Raw genomic sequence first — 18,188 nt, 5'->3', positions numbered from 1 at the left:
AAACGTTTTCTTTCAAACGTTTTGTATGCGAAAAATCAGCATTTTTGTAAGTTGTATATCTATTTCTGTAAACTTTTTAAAAACTTTTCCTTTACTTTGCCTGTTGGGATTGTATTCATAACCATCACTTTAAAATGCCAAAGGACTGCCAGGCAGCCGAATGAGCGGAAAAACTTTATCTAACTAATTTTTCGTTAATTCCAACCGTTAAGTGGATCAAAAATATTCAAATTTGCGTTTAGAAAGTTATCATTTAACAGTTTTCTTTGTAGAAAGCGCCAATTTAAGTTATACTGCTCTTACCGAGGCAAGCACTGTCAAAACTTGAGCGATTGGCATGTGTATCACGGCGCTATGCGCACATGCCCTACAACAGCGCTGGAAGCTATCGATCTAACCCCGCTGCATATATCGAAGTAGCAGTCAGCCAAGCGAACCCTTCTGAAGGCGCAAAGGAGGGCTCGGGCAAAACAAGCTCATATCGTCCAGAAGCATGGAGGAATTGAGAGAGAAGATCCCAATCTCTCAACTACCGAGATATCCTCAGGCAGAGAGTTTTTGATAAAAAGTATCAAGTAGAATTGGGAGACAAGGGTACATGGAAGGAAAGCAGAATTGGGAGCATTCAGCAGCTACGCAGAATAGTATGGTAAACCGATGGCTCGAAGACGATAGAGGGAATTGGATCTGGAGTCGTTGGATCCAGAGCCAAGATATCAATACCCCTGAGAGCATACCCTCGCATTTTTCAAACGGAAGTATTCACCATAAGCCAGTACGCTGATCTGAACCTTCAGCGCGGATACTCCAATGAAACAATCGCTATACTCAGTGACAGTCAGGCCGCCCTCAAGGCGATCTCGGCGTTTGAAATAAAATCAGCACTGGTCCTTGAGTGCGTTGAAAAGCTAAATCAACTAGGAGCACACAACGAACTACTGTTGGCCCGGGTTCCTGGCCACAGGGGATTGAGGGAAATGAGTAGGAGACAGCCTGGCCAGAGAGGCAGCAACGACCCAATGGTCCCGAGCCGTTCCTGCCAGTAGACCCGCAGGAAATTAGGGGGCATCTATTTGTAGAGGAGAGGGAAAAGAGAGAAGAACACTGGTGTAATATTACAGGCCTGAGGCAATCCAAGTTACTGTTAGGGGGTTACAGTACAACTCGATATAGGTTATTAATAGGCCTCTCGAAAAATAACCTAAGAATTCTAACATTTATTCTTACAGGACACTGTAGACTGAACAGCCACATGCAGAAGCTGGGCATAATATCCACCAACACATCGCCTTTAACACCCCTCTCATTATGGTCCACCCCTGTTGAAACAGCAAGTTTCCTTGGACTTCCGTTAGAGGATATTGATGACAATTTGCGATCGGTCGCACCTATTGGAACATTTTGTGATCGATCAGCGGATACGGCGGACCATATCCTCCTGGAGTGTGATCAATCTCAAGACGCAGGGTTACGTTTATAGGCTCGCCATGGCCAGAGCATTCTCACATCTAATCCCTCAAGCCAGGTGAACTGCTGGGGTTCAACAGAGATGTTGGCTTGGAAGAGGAGCTGTGATGGAACTGAGGGCACAATAGACCAATGGTCGCAGTGCGATCCTCAATTAATTATCTATCTATCTACCCAGGCTTACCTCCGCTTTGTATGTTGCTATTCAACATCCTCTGGAATACCTTTTCAGCTTATAAAATCACTTTCCTTAAACTGTTTTCGCAAAAGCGTGTTATTTTATTTTTTATTTTTTGTTAATAAAACCCTATCGGACTATTTTGCTATCTTCGGTGTTGTTACACACACCGCAATTTTCATACGTTCTGCTCCCTTTATAATGCTTCTAGCTTCTATGATCTAAATGAACATAGAAGGTTCCATGTAGTCATATTCAATCGTTCCCCAGATGGCCGGGTTTGTACCTTAATGGTGCTTGTTATCGCAACGTACCGGACCTATGTTCGGAAAAGATCATCAACACCATTAACACTCGCCTAAACCTTGTGAGAGTGCCCCTATCCCAAGGCGAATTCAGTAGAGGTGGTGTTATCGCAACATCTGATTGCTTCTTGATAATTTTCCATACAAAGCCTTGTACAACAAAATAACAGTTAATCCAAATCAATGAAAATTTTCTTTTGACTTGACATTCTTCTGCACGGCGAATTGATTGAATTCGCTTTTCCACCACCTGGTATGGATTCGCCTCGCCCTATCCGGTTCTATGTACCAGAGCGAGTCGGGGATTTTTCACGATCAAGGGCTGTCATTACAGTGTAACCCAATTTAATTTGTTGCATCCCCCCACCACATGAAGCCTTCAAGGCCATCCCGCCCTTCCCAACCCCTAGTTCCATGAGGACATTCATATGATGAGCACAAAGCTTTATAGCTTCAAAGCTTCCGCAACCCCCTCCCCCCCTCCCCCTCGCGTAGGTGAGGTTGACAATTGGGTTGCGGAAGCTTTGAAGCAATAAAGCTATAAAGCTTTGTGCTCATCAACTCCTTGAATCCCTTGTTATCGGATTGTTGCCAAGTTGTGGTTATCGGCGTGTTATGGAAAAGCTATCGATTTCATTATCAAAAATATATCGATTTGTTAGCGAAAAGTTTTCGATTTCTTATCGAAGTGTTACTTTTGTACTCAATCGACACGTTTATTTCGTTCATTGTAAATTTTACTAAGTAGCGCAACTAACAGCTGATCGGAGAAAATTCGCACATTCACACGCACAGTTCTCGACTCAGTTTCAAAAAAACACTAGATTATTTAATTCAAATTTTAAAGTGAGATAATCCTTGCCAATTAATGTATACAGAATATATATGGCGTTTTTGTTGTTATTAAAGCAATAGTTTTATTTATATTAAAGCTTTTATCATTTTTTTTTTTAACTTTGAAAAAACTCCGAACACCATTCCTTTATTATATGACATTCGACTGCCTAGTCCACTGCCTTCCACTCTATTCGCAACATAACCTCTACTTAAGCTGCCAAACTATATAGTAAACAATGATTTCGTTACATTTAACCGCTATACAAACAATGCTAAGTACGTAGTGTGTTCATAAAGCGCAATAAGATACATAAAAACCTGAATATCTTCAATGACGGTCTCAATTGATTCTTAAAGTTGCATTCCCTTTTATCTCGGTTCACAGCGGACCAACAGTGCTGATCGCCATTGTGTAAATAAAGTAAACGAATAAATTGAAGCAAAGAAATAAAAAACAGCTGCTGGCAAAACAAAACATTTTAGTTTCATGGCAACGTTAACCATAAATTTACAATGACGTTAACAATCAACGAAAGTAGCAGAAATTTTACGCCTCTCAATTATTCCTCAAATGTATAATAGCAAATATTTTATGAATTTTGTAACGTTTTACAAGACGGTGCTGACCACTTAATTTTAATCAAAAATTATCAAAGGTGTTATCAAAAGACGCGTTTCGACCTCCGTTTTCAGAATCCGAAAGCGAAAATTAATATTTTTATTTCTGTTAAAAGATATAAGCAAATTGGGTCACATTTTCATGTGGTTGTTGTATTTTGCCAGATTTGTTGTACACACACACACTCTAATGCAGAAAGGTGTTCTGCGCGCATTTAATTTTGATGCCCAAATCGGTGTTGGACCCACCCCGAAGGGCGCCAACGCAGGACGGTGTTCTGTGCAAAAAAAAACTATGGATCGGTAAATATCTTTGGCCAGAAATACAATTTCTTATATCCGCTCTCAGATTCTAAAAACGGAGGTTGAAACGCGCATTTTGATACCACCTTTAATAATTTTTGATAAAAATTAGGTGGTGCACCGTCTTGTCAAACGTCACCATAAATTTTTACCACATGTTCAAACACGCATTACTAAGTATAATTTACATTTGTTTCATTTCTTCCACTTATTACAGCGTCAAAAGCGATGGCATTGAGCAAACAAAAATCACTCACATTGCCATTGGCTGGTGGTACATCGAGCCCAGCACTATTTGTTCCAGACAACGATTCTGAAAAGCAAAAACCACAGTTACAACAACAGCAGTATGTTCCTTCGAAGATAGCAATGAAATCACAATCATTGAATCGTCACAATAATGATTACGTCATAACACCTAAAAGCGATGACGCGTCCACATCCGAACATAATCGAGTAGGCCATTCGGTATTTTATGACTGCATTGATGCAAGTCCTGGCATGGTGAGTGGTGGTGGTGGAGGCGGCAGCGTCGAGGAAAAGCAAGACCTCATGAAACCAGAAAAGAATGATACCGATGAAGAAGGTAGGATGTTAAGTCGAATAACTTATTAACTTTTCGCTCAATCTTTTGTAACCACACTAAAAAAACATTTTAGAAATTCATGTTAAACAATAATACAAACGACTGTAATGAAATTGTGCCTAAAAAAAATAATCCACTCTTATGAATACAGAATGTGAATCGTGAAGACTCACGATACGATATTCACACTCGCACTCACTTTTTTTTTTGTCGACCTAAAGGCAGCCTTTGACAATGCGCAAAGAAGTTGCTCGTATGTCTGAATTTAAATTCCCTGCAATGTTAATAATGCTCTGCCAAATGATTTTGAGCAACTTCATCAGCTCCGTAAGGACTGGATAAGACCTCTTCGAGCGATTCGAAACCAAACGAGGTTAATGGGGAATAGACGAGTTACTTGCTGTCATCTAACAAAGAATCAGCGCAATCGCGCCTTGGCAGCCACGTCACTGCTGACGGATATAAATTCAAAACTGTAAAGGATTTTGTCCCATTTGGGAACCAGCATTAATAAAAAAACCAATGTCAGCTTAGAAAACAAACGAAAAATTACTCTTGCCAACAAAAGCTACTTTGCTCTGAGGGTGTATTTGAAAAGTAAAGTCCCCTCTCGACGAACAAAAGTCACGCTCTACAAGGCGCTCATCATATCTGTCCTGATGTATGGCTCGGAATCATGGACCGTGTCGAGAGAAGATAAGATTGCTCTTGAACTGTTCGAGAGAAAAGTTCTCCGACTATAGCGCAGCGAATAAAAACCCAAAGGTTTCGTTGATACGTTATGCTATGCAAATGGACGAGGAGGCGTTGGCCAAAAAAGTATTTCAATCGAAATAAAGGGACGGGGGACCTCCGCATGTTTGGGCGAGGCAGGTGGAGGAAGACTTGATCTCCCTTGGTGCTCCCAACTGGCGTCAGTTATCGCGAAACAGGCATAGCTGGCTTGACTTGTAACGAAAAGCCCAAAATTGCTTAGGTGGTTAAGCCCCAATTAATGATGATGATGAATTGGGAAATAGTCCCAAAGTAACTACAAAATTATCCCAAAATCAATACCGATATGATCTCGAAATGGTCACGAGATAGTGCATACCGTCCAAAAAATAGTTCCCATATTATTTCGAAGCAGTCCTAAAATTATCCTGAAAAACGTAAAATTATACCGAGATAGTACCTAAAAGATCCCGAAACATACCCGATATGATCCTTAAAACAATCTAGATATGATTCCGCAGATGTAACTAAATAATAGTAAAATGCTTGCGAAGTAGTCCCGAAGTGGACATCCATCTCTATGGCCCATATACCAAATATCATTTGTCATCAATGTAGCGAGTAATCCCCCCGGACTGTCTGTGTGACAACTTTCATCCATATCTGTCCGGCCAGTCTAGGGTGATTGACCAAAGCAAACGATGATAGCTTATTTTCGTAACTCGATTACAAAAAATTAAAGCCTATAAAATTATTTAGAAATGTATGTTCTCTTACTGCTTTTTCTCAATAATTTTTTTTCATTGCTCAGTTTCAGAGATCGATCAAGGTTGTACTATATTTTCGGGTGTGACATATCTTGGAGCAGCTAATATTAATGCACCCAAATCAGAAATCGATATATATCGAATAATGAATGAACTAAATAGTAATTCTGAGTCAGTTGGTCTGAAAATTTCTGTAAGCATACCAAATTGTTCGGATGGTTTAGTGATGTAAGTAATTGAAGCTATATTTTCAAATTGCTGTACACTGCTCACAAGAAAAGGATGAACAAAAACTTATATTTATTTATTTATATATTTATCTACCGGACATAGTCCTCACAGATATGTAACAACTAAGATACAAATTAACGAAATAGAAAAATATATGGTAACAATTTATAATTACAATGACATAATAATAAATATTTTTGTAAATAATTCGCTACGGCTTAAGTATGTATATACAAACATGTATATATTAATAGGAATACCGGAACATATTAATTGAAAAGAAAGTAATCAACAACATCAGCTTTAAAATGTTCTTTATATGAGTTAAAATCGGCATGATTGAAAACAGAGTTACATAAGGAAATCATTCTGTGAATAGGTTCATTATTTGCAAAATTCGTTCTACGCGTTTGAACGTAGAAAATGTATTTGTCCTTAGACACCTTTCAGGTGCATGGAAAGGGAGAAGAAAAAGTAGTTCCGGAGAATCGATTTTACTGTCGTAAATGTCTTTGATAAAAAAAAATACCACAACTTTTCCTTCGAATATTAAGGTACTGAATATTTAAAATTCTAAATCGTAGTTCATAAGATGACATCGATTCAAAAGTGAACATTCGTCGAAGGGCGAATTTAGTGAATCTCCTTTGAACTCTTACTAACCGGCTGGAATGTGTGACGAAGTCTGAGTCCCAAATGATGCAGGCATATTCTAAAATGGATCTTACAAGGCTAATGTAAAGACTTTTCAGCGTTAGCGGATCAAAAAAGTCTTTGGAATTACGTTTGAGAAAGCCGAGTTTGGAATTAAACGCACCGATTATGTATTCCCTATTTATTCGAGTCTAAGTATACTCCCAAATCTTTAACAGTAGTTGTACGATTGAATGAGTCGCTATCGTTAAAGTAATAGCTGTTCATTATGCATGCGTTTCTCCGAGTGAATGTGATAATTTGGAGAAGTTCAAGAAAAGACCGTAACTATTACACCATTTTATCAATTCCCAGATGTCTTGCTGTAGCTCTATGCAGTCGCTAAATTGTTTAACTCCGTAATAAAGTTTTAGATCATCGGCGTACATCAAGCAACTACAAAATTTAAAACATTGGCTGATGTCATTTTTAAATAAAGAAAAAAGTAAAAGGCCCAGATGACTACCTTATGGTACCCCTGATGTAACGATTATGGGTTTGGAGAGATTGCTGCCAATCTTTACTATTAATTTCCTGTTTTGGAGATACGATTCAAGCCAACTTAGATCGTTGGAGCGGATTCCGAGTTTTTTCGAGTTTATTAAGTAAAAGAATATGATTGAGACTGTCGAAAGCTTTTACGAAATCAGTGTACAGAGTGTCCGTCCTCAATCGCATTAACCACAAAATTTACAAATGTGGTGAGATTTGTGCTGGTGGATCTCCCTGGATAAAAATCAAGCTGTTGAGGAACAATATAGTTTTTAAAAACTGCAAATAGCTGGTCATTTACAACTTTGTCCAGCAGCTTTGGGATGATGGATAGCTTAGCAATGGGTCCGATAGTTGTCGACCTTGTATCGAGGGCCAGTCTTATAAATTGGTGATACGAATGCCACTTTCCATTCGTCAAGGAAATTACCACATTCAAGGAACTTGTAAAAGGTTTTAGTAAGAGGCGAATAAAGAGAAACCGCACAGTTCTTTAAGCACAAGGGTGGCAGAAGATCGTGTCCAGCTCCCTTAGATACATCAAGGTTCATAAGGGACTCCAGGACCTCTTCCTCTGTAACCGCGAACTGACCAATATTTACAGACTCCACTATGGTAGATGTATCACGTGACGTACTAACTGTTCGGAACCTGTTAAATACCGACCCGAAGAGGTCAGCACAGAGCTCACATGCTTCCTGAGTTGAGGAAGCAACTTTGCCTCCAAACTCCATTGATTTCGGCATACCGTTATATTTTCGTTTTGAGTTAACAAAAACCCAAAAAGATTTAGGGAAGGCTTTTATGTTAATCTCAAGCGAATTAATATATTTATCATGAAGGAACTTGGATAGACATTCAAATTTCTTCCTGCACTCAGCAAATCTTGTTTCGTCGTAAGTAGAGCCAGTTTTCTTAAATTTTTTATGGGCTTTGTTTCGTTGGTTTTTTAACCTCAAAAGTTCTTTTGTGTACCATGGGAGATTGAAAGATCTCTTTTTTCTGTGGGCTGAAACGTATAAGTTAAGGCTTTCTTCTACTACGCTCTTGAACTTCATATATGTACATATTTCATAAGTCTAATTGCTCAAAGATTAAATTCCAATCAGTAGAGTCAAAAAAACTCATTCAAAGCCGTAACATTTGCTTTATAAAAATTGAAGTAGTACTCGGGTTCAGTGGAGTTATCGTATTTATAGAATTAAAACTGGATCTTTCACTTGTTCTTGAAGAAAAGCTATCTTCTGCCGGCAAGCAAATGGTGAAAACTTAATGCGAATTTTGAAACACCTCATATTTTTACTTCGTAAGACTTAAATAAAATGGGTTAGAAAACCGCATACTCGAATAGTTTTTAAAACTTGAAATAAAATTTGTCTAAAACTTTTTCAGTTTGTAAAGAAATAACAAAATTATAGTAGCTTGCTTGCAAGCAGTGCACAGTTTTTTATAAAAAAAACTTCCTTAACATTAAAACATAATTTTTTCCAGCTTACATGATGCTGAATCCAAATCGGTTATCGCCACCTACGAAATACAAAGCATTATTTTGTATTTTCGCGGTCCAGTAGAAACAGCTGAAAATGGATGTTTTGCTTTTACTTGGCTGCATGGCGATTCACTATTTCAATGCCACGTTTTTCGTTGCCATATACCAGAAGCAGTTAATCAAGTTAGCGGTGAGTTGAACCATATTATAATTTTAAAACTAATACGAATTCAAAATTTCTGACCGCTCTTTGGATGTAAATCTATACAACTGTGATAATACAATGATAAGAAAATGTTTGCCTAGTCTACTTCTACAAATGAACTGAAAAGCAGCATAAATTTATCTCAAAGAAAGTTTACCTAAACAAATGAATGAATTTTAATTTGTTGTTATTGTAGCAGTGCTTCGCCCCATCTAATAGGCGCGATCAATCACAAATTGTCATCAATATCATCTAACGGTAGTCCAAGGAAACTTGCAGTTTCAACAGTGGCGGACCAGAGTGAGAGGGATGTTAGAGACGTTGGTTTCACATTGCAATTGAAGAAGTGGTTGGTGTCATGTGGGGACACATTGCAAGCAGTACATAAATTATGTATGTCGGGGTTGATTCTGGATAGGTAAAAGTTTAACCTGTTACAGTATCTAGATCGAAGTTGAGCTAGAGTGATGCGCGTTTCCCTAGGGAGAATCCGCTCCTCTTCTGTGAGTTCTGGGTATTTTTCTTTAAGAACTGGGTTCGCCGGTCAATTCCTGGCATTGAGGTCCGACGCCTTTTTGTGGATATCACTGAGAACCAGACTTGTTAAATTTGAATTAGCATTAGTAATCAATTAATTAGATGCCTATTTTAATGGCCAATGATTATTTAAATTTTTTTCCAATTAGTAATTGATTACCATTAGAAAAAAAAAAAATCATGATTTCTTCCGATTATTGAAAAAAATCTAAAAAAATCAAAAGTAATCAAAAAAGGAGTTTTCGATTACTTTTGATTGTTCTTGATTTTTTCGACTATTTTTGTTTTTTTTTTGATTTTTTTTTTTTATTATTTTTAATTATTATTCTTCTTCGTTGAAAGAAAAATTCTCGTTTGTTGCATGCACGGAATAATTTCTACATACAAGTACATTTTAGGATGCAATATTAAATCGTAACCGCTTATCGAGGCAACATATAGGGCGAATGGCATATGAGCGTTGATCTAAACATATTCTCCGGTAAGTATATACACGTGCATAATTTGCTACACTCATTATATAAAATGAAGCGGAGCCGCGAATAACGTTGTAAATGACAAAATCGTTTTTTTACAGGAAAGAAAAAAAAAAAGTTTTTGGAGGCTTTGTGATTGTTTTTTGTTCCTGTATTGTTGGCTTGTCCAAAACAATGACATTAATAACTTATATGAAAAAAATTAAGGAATTTCAATTTCGAATTACAAGTAAGCGGTCATTTTAAAACTTTTCAGTGGAAAAACGTTTCATATCCCAAGCGCGCCAGCAGTTAAAACGTTTTCCATTACGCACAGCATCTGTACTGATGGCTTTTAAAACGTTGTTCCACTGAGCAATACGGTTTGTAGGAACGGATTTAAAATGTATATTATAGAATGTTACAGTTTATTTATTTCATACAAAAAGTTAATTCGGCATCAAAACAAAAATGTGTTCAAAACAGAAATGAAAATATTCCAAAAACTGTGAATAAAGCTTGGTTTGCTTTGAGTCCATTTACACAATAACTTTCCAACCTATCTTTTTTGTTTACTTCTTTTTAAATATTAATCTCCGAGTGTTTTCACGGTCAATTTTACATAAAGAGGGCGAATTTTTAACTCTTCTTCTTCGAGGCTCACTCAATTCGATTAAAGACGATAAAAAAACAGTTTGTTCATTATAATTTTTTTCATAGAATTTGACAAAATAGTCCTTCATTTGACCAACACCAAATTTTTGGCAATTGAAATTGCAACGACAATCACAAACCTAAATATAAACAATAAATAAAATAAAAATTACAGCAAGTGCACTTAAAACGTTTTGCCACATTACTTGTTCTGGAGCGTTTTTTTGAGGGATACTTTTGTTTTTCCTGGTTGATTTCCACTATTTCTTAACTTTTTGTTTTTAATATCTTTCCAATTTTCAACATTACATTTCCTTTTTGTACCTCTGTTATACTTATCAATTACCTGCGACAACTGCGATCGTATCATTTTGCGTGTAACTTAAAACTTTCTTCCACGGGACTGACTTCTTCTAATTGCTTTTTAATTGGCCATTAGTATGTAATTTTAACTTATTTGATGCTTTAGAGATGCAAGAGAGTAACAGTAACGAAAATCTGCAAAAAACACGTTTTGCGAAAATTGGATTTTAAAACGTTATTCGCGGCTCCGCTTCAAATAATAACGATCCTCTATGGTTCATCCTTAAGTCAAGCCAATTTTGTTTTGTATACAAAATTAATATATCCACTATTTTGGATTACGTTATGGCTATGCACTGATTGTTTTGTACATACAATTACATTGGAGGATGTACCGGTATATCGTTAGCGCTTATCTAGGCATATGGGTACATACATATGTATGTACATACGTACCTGCAAATTATCGTTTCTATAAGTGTTTCCGATGAAAAAATATTGTTTTATGACAAAACAATATGCGCCAACAATATGAGTATGAGTAATACTACTTAGGTTGATGGTTGATAGCTTCACTTCCAACTGTAGCGATCCTCTAGGTTGTCATTCATCATCATGATTAGTTGTCTAACCAAAGGTTGTTATATGCCAGATAAATTTATTAACATATGTCCATGTACATTAGCTTAAAACTTCTTTTTATTTCCTCATGATTACGTCTAGGATATTTTCTATAAAATCTTAAGTTTTGCATAGTGAGCTATATTTTTTGTATTAACAACGGAAATTACAGAAAAGTGAGGTTTCGTCCCAATCTAATGTACATGTAGTTAGGAAATGTAAGCTTTAGTAATTTCATGTTATTTTTTATTAATTTTATATATATGTGTTTTTGTAAACACAAAAATTGCATATGTTGATGTTTTAAAAGGAAGTAATGATGTTATGAAATGTGTATCTAATTAATAATTATTTGCATCAATTAAAAATTGTTTCACTGAATTAACATTGCCAAAAATAACGATATTTCAAAACTTAAAAGTAAAATAAGAGGTATTTATGTATATTCATTATATAAAAGTTGTTTTAGTCATTATAACAAATTTGCATTTGCTTTCAATAAAGTTAAGGTTCGAATGAAACGTCCGACAAAGACTGACGCCTTGGAGGATTTATAATTCCTGCAAAGGAAAATAGGCGCTCAATAGGAGCAGAAGAAGTTAAAGGCGTGTTGAAGAGTTTTGCAGTTTCTTTCAACGGACTTCGTGTTTTGCAAATGTCCATGCTAGTATATGAAACACCCAGATAGCTATACAGCTCATTTTGTACCAAATTTTTAAGCCCACCTTTTGTTGGAGAACATTGCCCCACACTGGCGATGATATGAAACCAATATTACTACAATAAAGCGAACAATATGAAAAACTTGGATTGCAAAACAATCAGTGCATACCCATAACGTAATCCAAAATAGTGGATATATTAATTTTGTATACAAAACAAAATTGGCTTGACTTAAGGATGAACCATAGAGGATCGTTATTATTTTATATAATGAGTGTAGCAAATTATGCACGTTCATATACCATTCGCCCTATATGTTGCCTCGATAAGCGGTTACGATTTAATATTGCATCCTAAATGTACTTGTATGTATAAATTATTCCGTGCATGCAGCAAACAAGAACTTTTCTTTCAACGAAGCGGAAAAATAATCAAAAGTAATCAAAAAAATCAAGAAAAAAAAAAAATAAATAAATAAAAAAATAAAAAATAATCGAAAAAATCATGATTTTTTTGATTATTTTTTTAATTAATTGAAAAGTAATCATAAAAAATAATGGCAAGTAATCATTAAATGGCGCTTAAAGAAAATAAGCAATTGATCGGCTAATCGTTACCATTAGTAATCATTATTTAACAGGTCTGCTGAGAACCTGTTGGTGTTTTTTCCTCATATGGCTGTGTTCTCAGGTGTCGTATTTCCTCATAATGCATGCGGAGAGGACTTCTTAAACACCTGGGAGTTGTGGCCTCTTCAATCAGATGTCTGTTGGGATGCCCAGATTTCTGGGTATTAACAGAAACTGTTTGCTCAGCATTTCATTTCTCTCGCCACATTGTGTAGGTAGTGTTCTGGGGACATAAGAAGACAACCAAACTCTGCTTAAATAAAAATTTTCTACTGCTCTGTGATTAATTTCACTGTACAGCTCTCGGCTGAGCTTTGGGCTAAAGCGTTTTTTTTTTCTTGGAAGAAATTGCCTCGTAAGCAGAACTTGGATGTCTATGCAAATGTAATGTAATATGTGATATTTACGTTCGTAAAAACAATTTGTCAGTAATAAGTACGTGTGAAACATACAAATGTACGTCTATGATTAAGACTATTTGCGAAACTGTTTCTGGAAAATGAAGAGAATATTACTTCACGTGTTTGTGGCCATTTTTAAAAGGGTTTCAGCCCTATTTTATGGTATTTTTTGGTATCCGTCTAGGATCTTTGCAGAATGTTGTCTACCTTAGAGGGTTAGTTGGGAATATATTCGGAATGATTTCGTACCCCTTTGTAATCTTTTCGGAACGACTTTGGTATCATTTTGCATCAAATTCGAAACCTTTTCGTAATGATATTCGAACTAATTCGGATATCTGCGCGTTCATTTCGCATCTACTTGGGAATTATTTCGGACTTATTTTGTAAATGCTGTGGGACTTTTATCGGAACCATGTCGGCAACAATTAAGGACCCTTTCGGTATAATTTCGGTACTTTTTGAGAAGAACTTCAACACCTCGTTATCGGTAATAGCTGATATCGACCAGTTATCGATAGCGATCGGTTTGTTATTGCATTGTTATTGTCGAGTCATCGGGTTGTTTTTGGTTTCTGATCAGCTTCTTATACTATGTACAAACACACACCAAATTGGCAATTTATACCATTTGGGTAATTTATTACGCAATTTATCATATAACAAATTCTAATAATAAATTGCCAATTTAAAAAAAAATGCGTAATAAATTGTTTCAAACTGCAAATGCAACATTGTAAAGTATGTTTATTCAGTAGATTTAAACGTCAGTTACGCTTGGCTCAACTATATGGTGGGCTCATCTCATCAGCTGATTTTATTTTTTTCATTTCACTGGTGTAGGGATTGTCAAAAGAAGATGGCAAACTGAAAATGAAACCAAAACATTGAACACATTTTCTTACAACACACAAAAATTTCAAGTTTTATGTTTTCATTCCATTTCATTGACAAATACAAATTTTATTATAACCGTGAACAGCGTTCCACAGGTTATTTATAGCAGCCACGTCCGCCTGGAAGACGCTGCAATGGTCGGACAGGTTAAAGGATATGTTTCACCCTAGTTGAGGTGCAAAGACCCCGCTGCCCACCTTTTTATCCAGTTTGGAGCCGTCAGTATAAATCTGCAGCCTATCGCTCAGGTCCGGCGCCTCCTTCGACCAATAATCCCTATCCGGGCTAACAACCTCGTACTTGCAGCTACTTCCGAGTTATTTTCGGGATCATTTCGGAGCTGTTTGCGGGACTATTTAGGGATCAAGATTATTTTCGTATGGTTTTGAAAACGGTTTCGGACCCTTTCGGGATAGTGCTTAGTATTTTTTCGGGACAACTTCAGGATTGTTTGAAGAATATTTTTCGGACTACCTCGGGATCGTTTTGAGTCTATTTTTGGGGTTATTTTGGAACTATTTCAGGATTTTTTTCGAGATGATTTTGTGTATATATGTACATACATAAATCGAAGCACAATCAATATTAGTTCAACGGAATTTTATTTTCTTTACGCGGAAAAGAAAATTTCTATCGAAACTAAAGAGAAGAGCGTTTGGCGCTCCTAATTAGTGGATGGTTCAAAGTCCTCCTAAAAATTTGCTGCACTAACGAAAGGCGATGCAATTTTTGCTCAGATATTTTAAAATGCAATAATAATTGTGTACCACGCAAAAAATTTCCTAGCTCGCAAATTTACTAAACCCAATATATTTTCTATTTCCATACAGCATGCTTTCAAAAAGCATTTCGCACATATCCAGCTAGTATGACATGCAGTTTAACCTCAGCTATTGATAGTATTATGATGAATTCTATAACATCGGATATGAGTGGAAATCCAATAAATACCGCTGGCTATGAATTTATTGTATCATTAGAAATTCGTGAAAAGGTGGCAAAAAATTCATTTTCGGCTGTGCCTCGTGATCGTAATTATTTTAAATTGCGCGCCAACACCGATAAGGAAGTCATTATTACCGTTAAGCAAACACCTTCAAATGTTTTACAACCATTATTTATAGAACGTTGTTTTGGCGTGTTATTAAGTCCTGGAAAATTGGTGCGCCAAGGTGATATGCAATTAATAGATATGGTTAGCATGAGCTATCACGTACCAATCACAACTAATACAACCACCAATAACACAAATACTGCTGGCGGCGGCGGTGGTACAGGTAATGGTGGTGGCATTTTAACCGGCATTTCATGTGATAATGCCAATGGTGTTGGTTTGTCAGCTGCTACACCATTATGCTTGCATCCATATATAATTCGCGCTGAATGGAAAGCTAATGAGGCAGCATTCGAACAACTAAATGTTGAAGCATCGAAAACTTTTCTTACTGTAGCGGTGGATATTGTTGTACGTGGCATACGTGATCCGGTGCGTTTTGTTATTGAGACACCCGTTGTAATACAATCGGCTAGCGAAATACGTATTATGGATCATTTTATATCTAAACGTCCAATGACATTACGTTTCTATTTACAATTGGAACGCACTACTGATGAATTCAATTGGAAAGTAAGCTCAATTGATCCATCTGAGGAAATTAATGAACCCCCACAACCATCATTATTAAAATTTGGTATGAATAATTTATCACGTATGGTGCGTTCGTCATCGATTGTTTCGATTGAAGATGAATGCCCAACCGATTATAGTTCGGATGGTGATGAACCCTTATTGAGTGGAACAGGTGAAGTATCGAAAGATTGTTCACAGGATAAATTAGATGAATGGGATCCTATACTCAAAGAGTGGGATGGTGAGAAACGTCCAAAGAATTTGGCATCATTAGTACGCTTGGGCGTACCAGAAGCTTTACGTGAGAAAATATGGCAAAAGTTGGCAAATGTTGAGGGGAAAATTGAGATGCTGGACATGTATAAAATTTTAATTACCAAAGTGAGTATTGAATTTGTTAACAATTTATTGAAAATATCAATTATGTTGTTTCATTAGGAAACCAAATGCGAAAATGTAATACAACGTGACATACATAGAACATTTCCGGCTCATAAATGTTTCAAGGAAAGTGGTGGCTCAGGTGAGTGACTCTATTCATTGTCACTGTTCAACACTCGGCTGGGCATTGTACCTAACCAACGTTTTTGAAGTGACTGATCCACAAGAGAATAAGGGGTTGTCCGTTGGCGGATCTAATAATGCGACACATGTATATCCATACGCACAAGTCCGCTTTTAGAATTCGCCTAGCAAGTCCCAATTCGACCCTAACCTCAAAAAACGTTCATCGCCAGTATTTGTTTCCGTTTTTTGAGTTACGATCGAACTCTACGAGCCCTTAAGCACCCCAGCGGGTTAGGGGGTCAGAATATATCCGGGGTAGGTACGCCTGTCGTAAGAGGCGACTAAAATACCAGATTCAAAGGGCTGTGTAGCGCAACCCTTTCAGGTTGCCAGCGCAATATATAGCTTATAAAAACCCAATTGTCAACCTTACATATCCGTGGCGAACCCTGTTTCACTAACAGACGAGGCTCTGGCGACCACAAGCTCCTCATGGAACTTGGGGGTGGGGAGGGAGGGATGGCCTGAAGGTTTAATGTGACCATATAAATCGTTTCCGAGGTGGTCGGGCTAGCACCTTAATGGTGCTTTGATACTGGAGCGTACCAGATCTGTATCCGACAAAGGACCATCACATCGATAACACTCCCCAAAGCCTTCGGGAAGTAACCTTATCGCTACAACAACAACAACCCGTTAAGCCAAGCGGATTCGGGCTCAGCGTAACAAAACGCGTGAGTTTACCGTGTCGCACAACGCACATTTTTTTTTGAGTCATATGCTAAGAAGCGCGCCACAAAAAAGTATACGGACCTGGCCATACGACACATTCCTATGTATTTTGATGCGATGAGTCCGAACCCGCCTTCATTAGCCCGACTGATCGTTGTTCGACCATAACCTCAAAAAAAGGAAAATTCAGCGATAATTGAGGTTAGAACCAAACCGAGACCGGCTAAGCTAATTCGCATAGCTGATTCGGATTCAGTGCTTCAAAAAGCATGGAAATAGATGCGTCGAATTATCAGCACCAAATTTTTATGTGTAGTTGTGTAGATAATTTATCTCGTTTAACTTTTTCGAAGATCTGCCTTTTGACCCTTGAGATAAATTATCTACACAGCTACACAAAAAAAGTTGGTGCATATATACTTGAAAAGAAACAAGATTTAAACAGTTCAAATAAGAAAAGAAGGCAGACCCCGTTGTTGTTGTTGTTGTAGCGATAAAGTTGCTCCCCGAAGGCTTCGGGGAGTGTTGTCGATCTGATGGTCCTTTGACGGATACAGATCCGGTACGCTCCGGTAACACAGCACAATTAAGGTGCTAGCCCGACCATCTGGGAAACGATTAATGTGGCCACATTAAACCTTCAGGCCATTCCCCCCTCCCCACCCCCAAGTTCCATGAGGGCAAAGCAACATCAAAATTTTAGAAATAAGGTTTTGCAATTAGAAGAAAATTTTTCTTAGCGGGGTCGCCCTCGGCAGTGTTTGGCAAGCGCTCCGAGTGTATTTCTGCCATGAAAAGCTCTCAGTGAAAACTCATCTGCCTTGCAAATGCCGTTCGGAGTCGGCATAAAACATGTAGGTCCCGTCCGGCCAATTTGTAGGGAAAAGCAAGAGGAGCACGACGCAAATTGGAAGAGAAGCTCGGCCCAAAATCTTTTCGGAGGTTATCGCGCCTTACATTTATTTATTTTATATTTGGAAGGGCTCGATTTCGAACTTGGAAAACCAATATCTATATTTTGGAAGCTTTTTCCTTACGGATCAATCCCATCAAAAAATTCGCTAAGTACAATACCTAGAAAAGAGAAAGTTATTTTGTTGCATAGTGTATTTCATTCAAGTGCTCCTTACGAAACTTATTTTTTTTAGGCCAAGACTCACTTTTTAAAGTATCAAAAGCATATGCGGTCTATGACATCGAAGTTGGCTATTGTCAAGGTTTAAGTTTCATCGCTGCAAGTCTGTTATTGCACGTAAGCTGCATTAAATCACAAT

At 37.3% G+C, this 18,188-nt stretch overlaps 1 protein-coding gene across 9 annotated transcripts in view; it reads left to right on the top strand.

Annotated features, from left to right (window-relative positions):
- Positions 1-18,188, top strand: part of GAPcenA (GTPase activating protein and centrosome-associated) — a 33,076-nt gene that overhangs the window by 1,904 nt on the left and 12,984 nt on the right. For 8 of the 9 annotated variants that reach the window (XM_067787956.1, XM_067787959.1, XM_067787958.1 and 5 more), the window contains 6 exons: positions 3,926-4,294; positions 5,820-6,003; positions 8,683-8,870; positions 14,876-16,056; positions 16,114-16,198; positions 18,063-18,166. In XM_067787956.1, coding sequence (XP_067644057.1) covers positions 3,926-4,294; positions 5,820-6,003; positions 8,683-8,870; positions 14,876-16,056; positions 16,114-16,198; positions 18,063-18,166 — 2,111 coding nt within the window. Of the gene's footprint in view, positions 1-3,071; positions 3,361-3,925; positions 4,295-5,819; positions 6,004-8,682; positions 8,871-14,875; positions 16,057-16,113; positions 16,199-18,062; positions 18,167-18,188 lie in introns of those variants that run through there. The other variant, XM_067787963.1, reaches the window with a different exon arrangement.

This window comes from Eurosta solidaginis, chromosome 5 (assembly GCF_040869045.1).
Source record: "Eurosta solidaginis isolate ZX-2024a chromosome 5, ASM4086904v1, whole genome shotgun sequence".
In the NCBI taxonomy this organism is placed as follows: Eukaryota; Metazoa; Arthropoda; class Insecta; order Diptera; family Tephritidae; genus Eurosta; species Eurosta solidaginis.
Note: the sequence above shows the minus strand (reverse complement) of the source record. Positions and strands in the feature narration are given on the sequence as shown.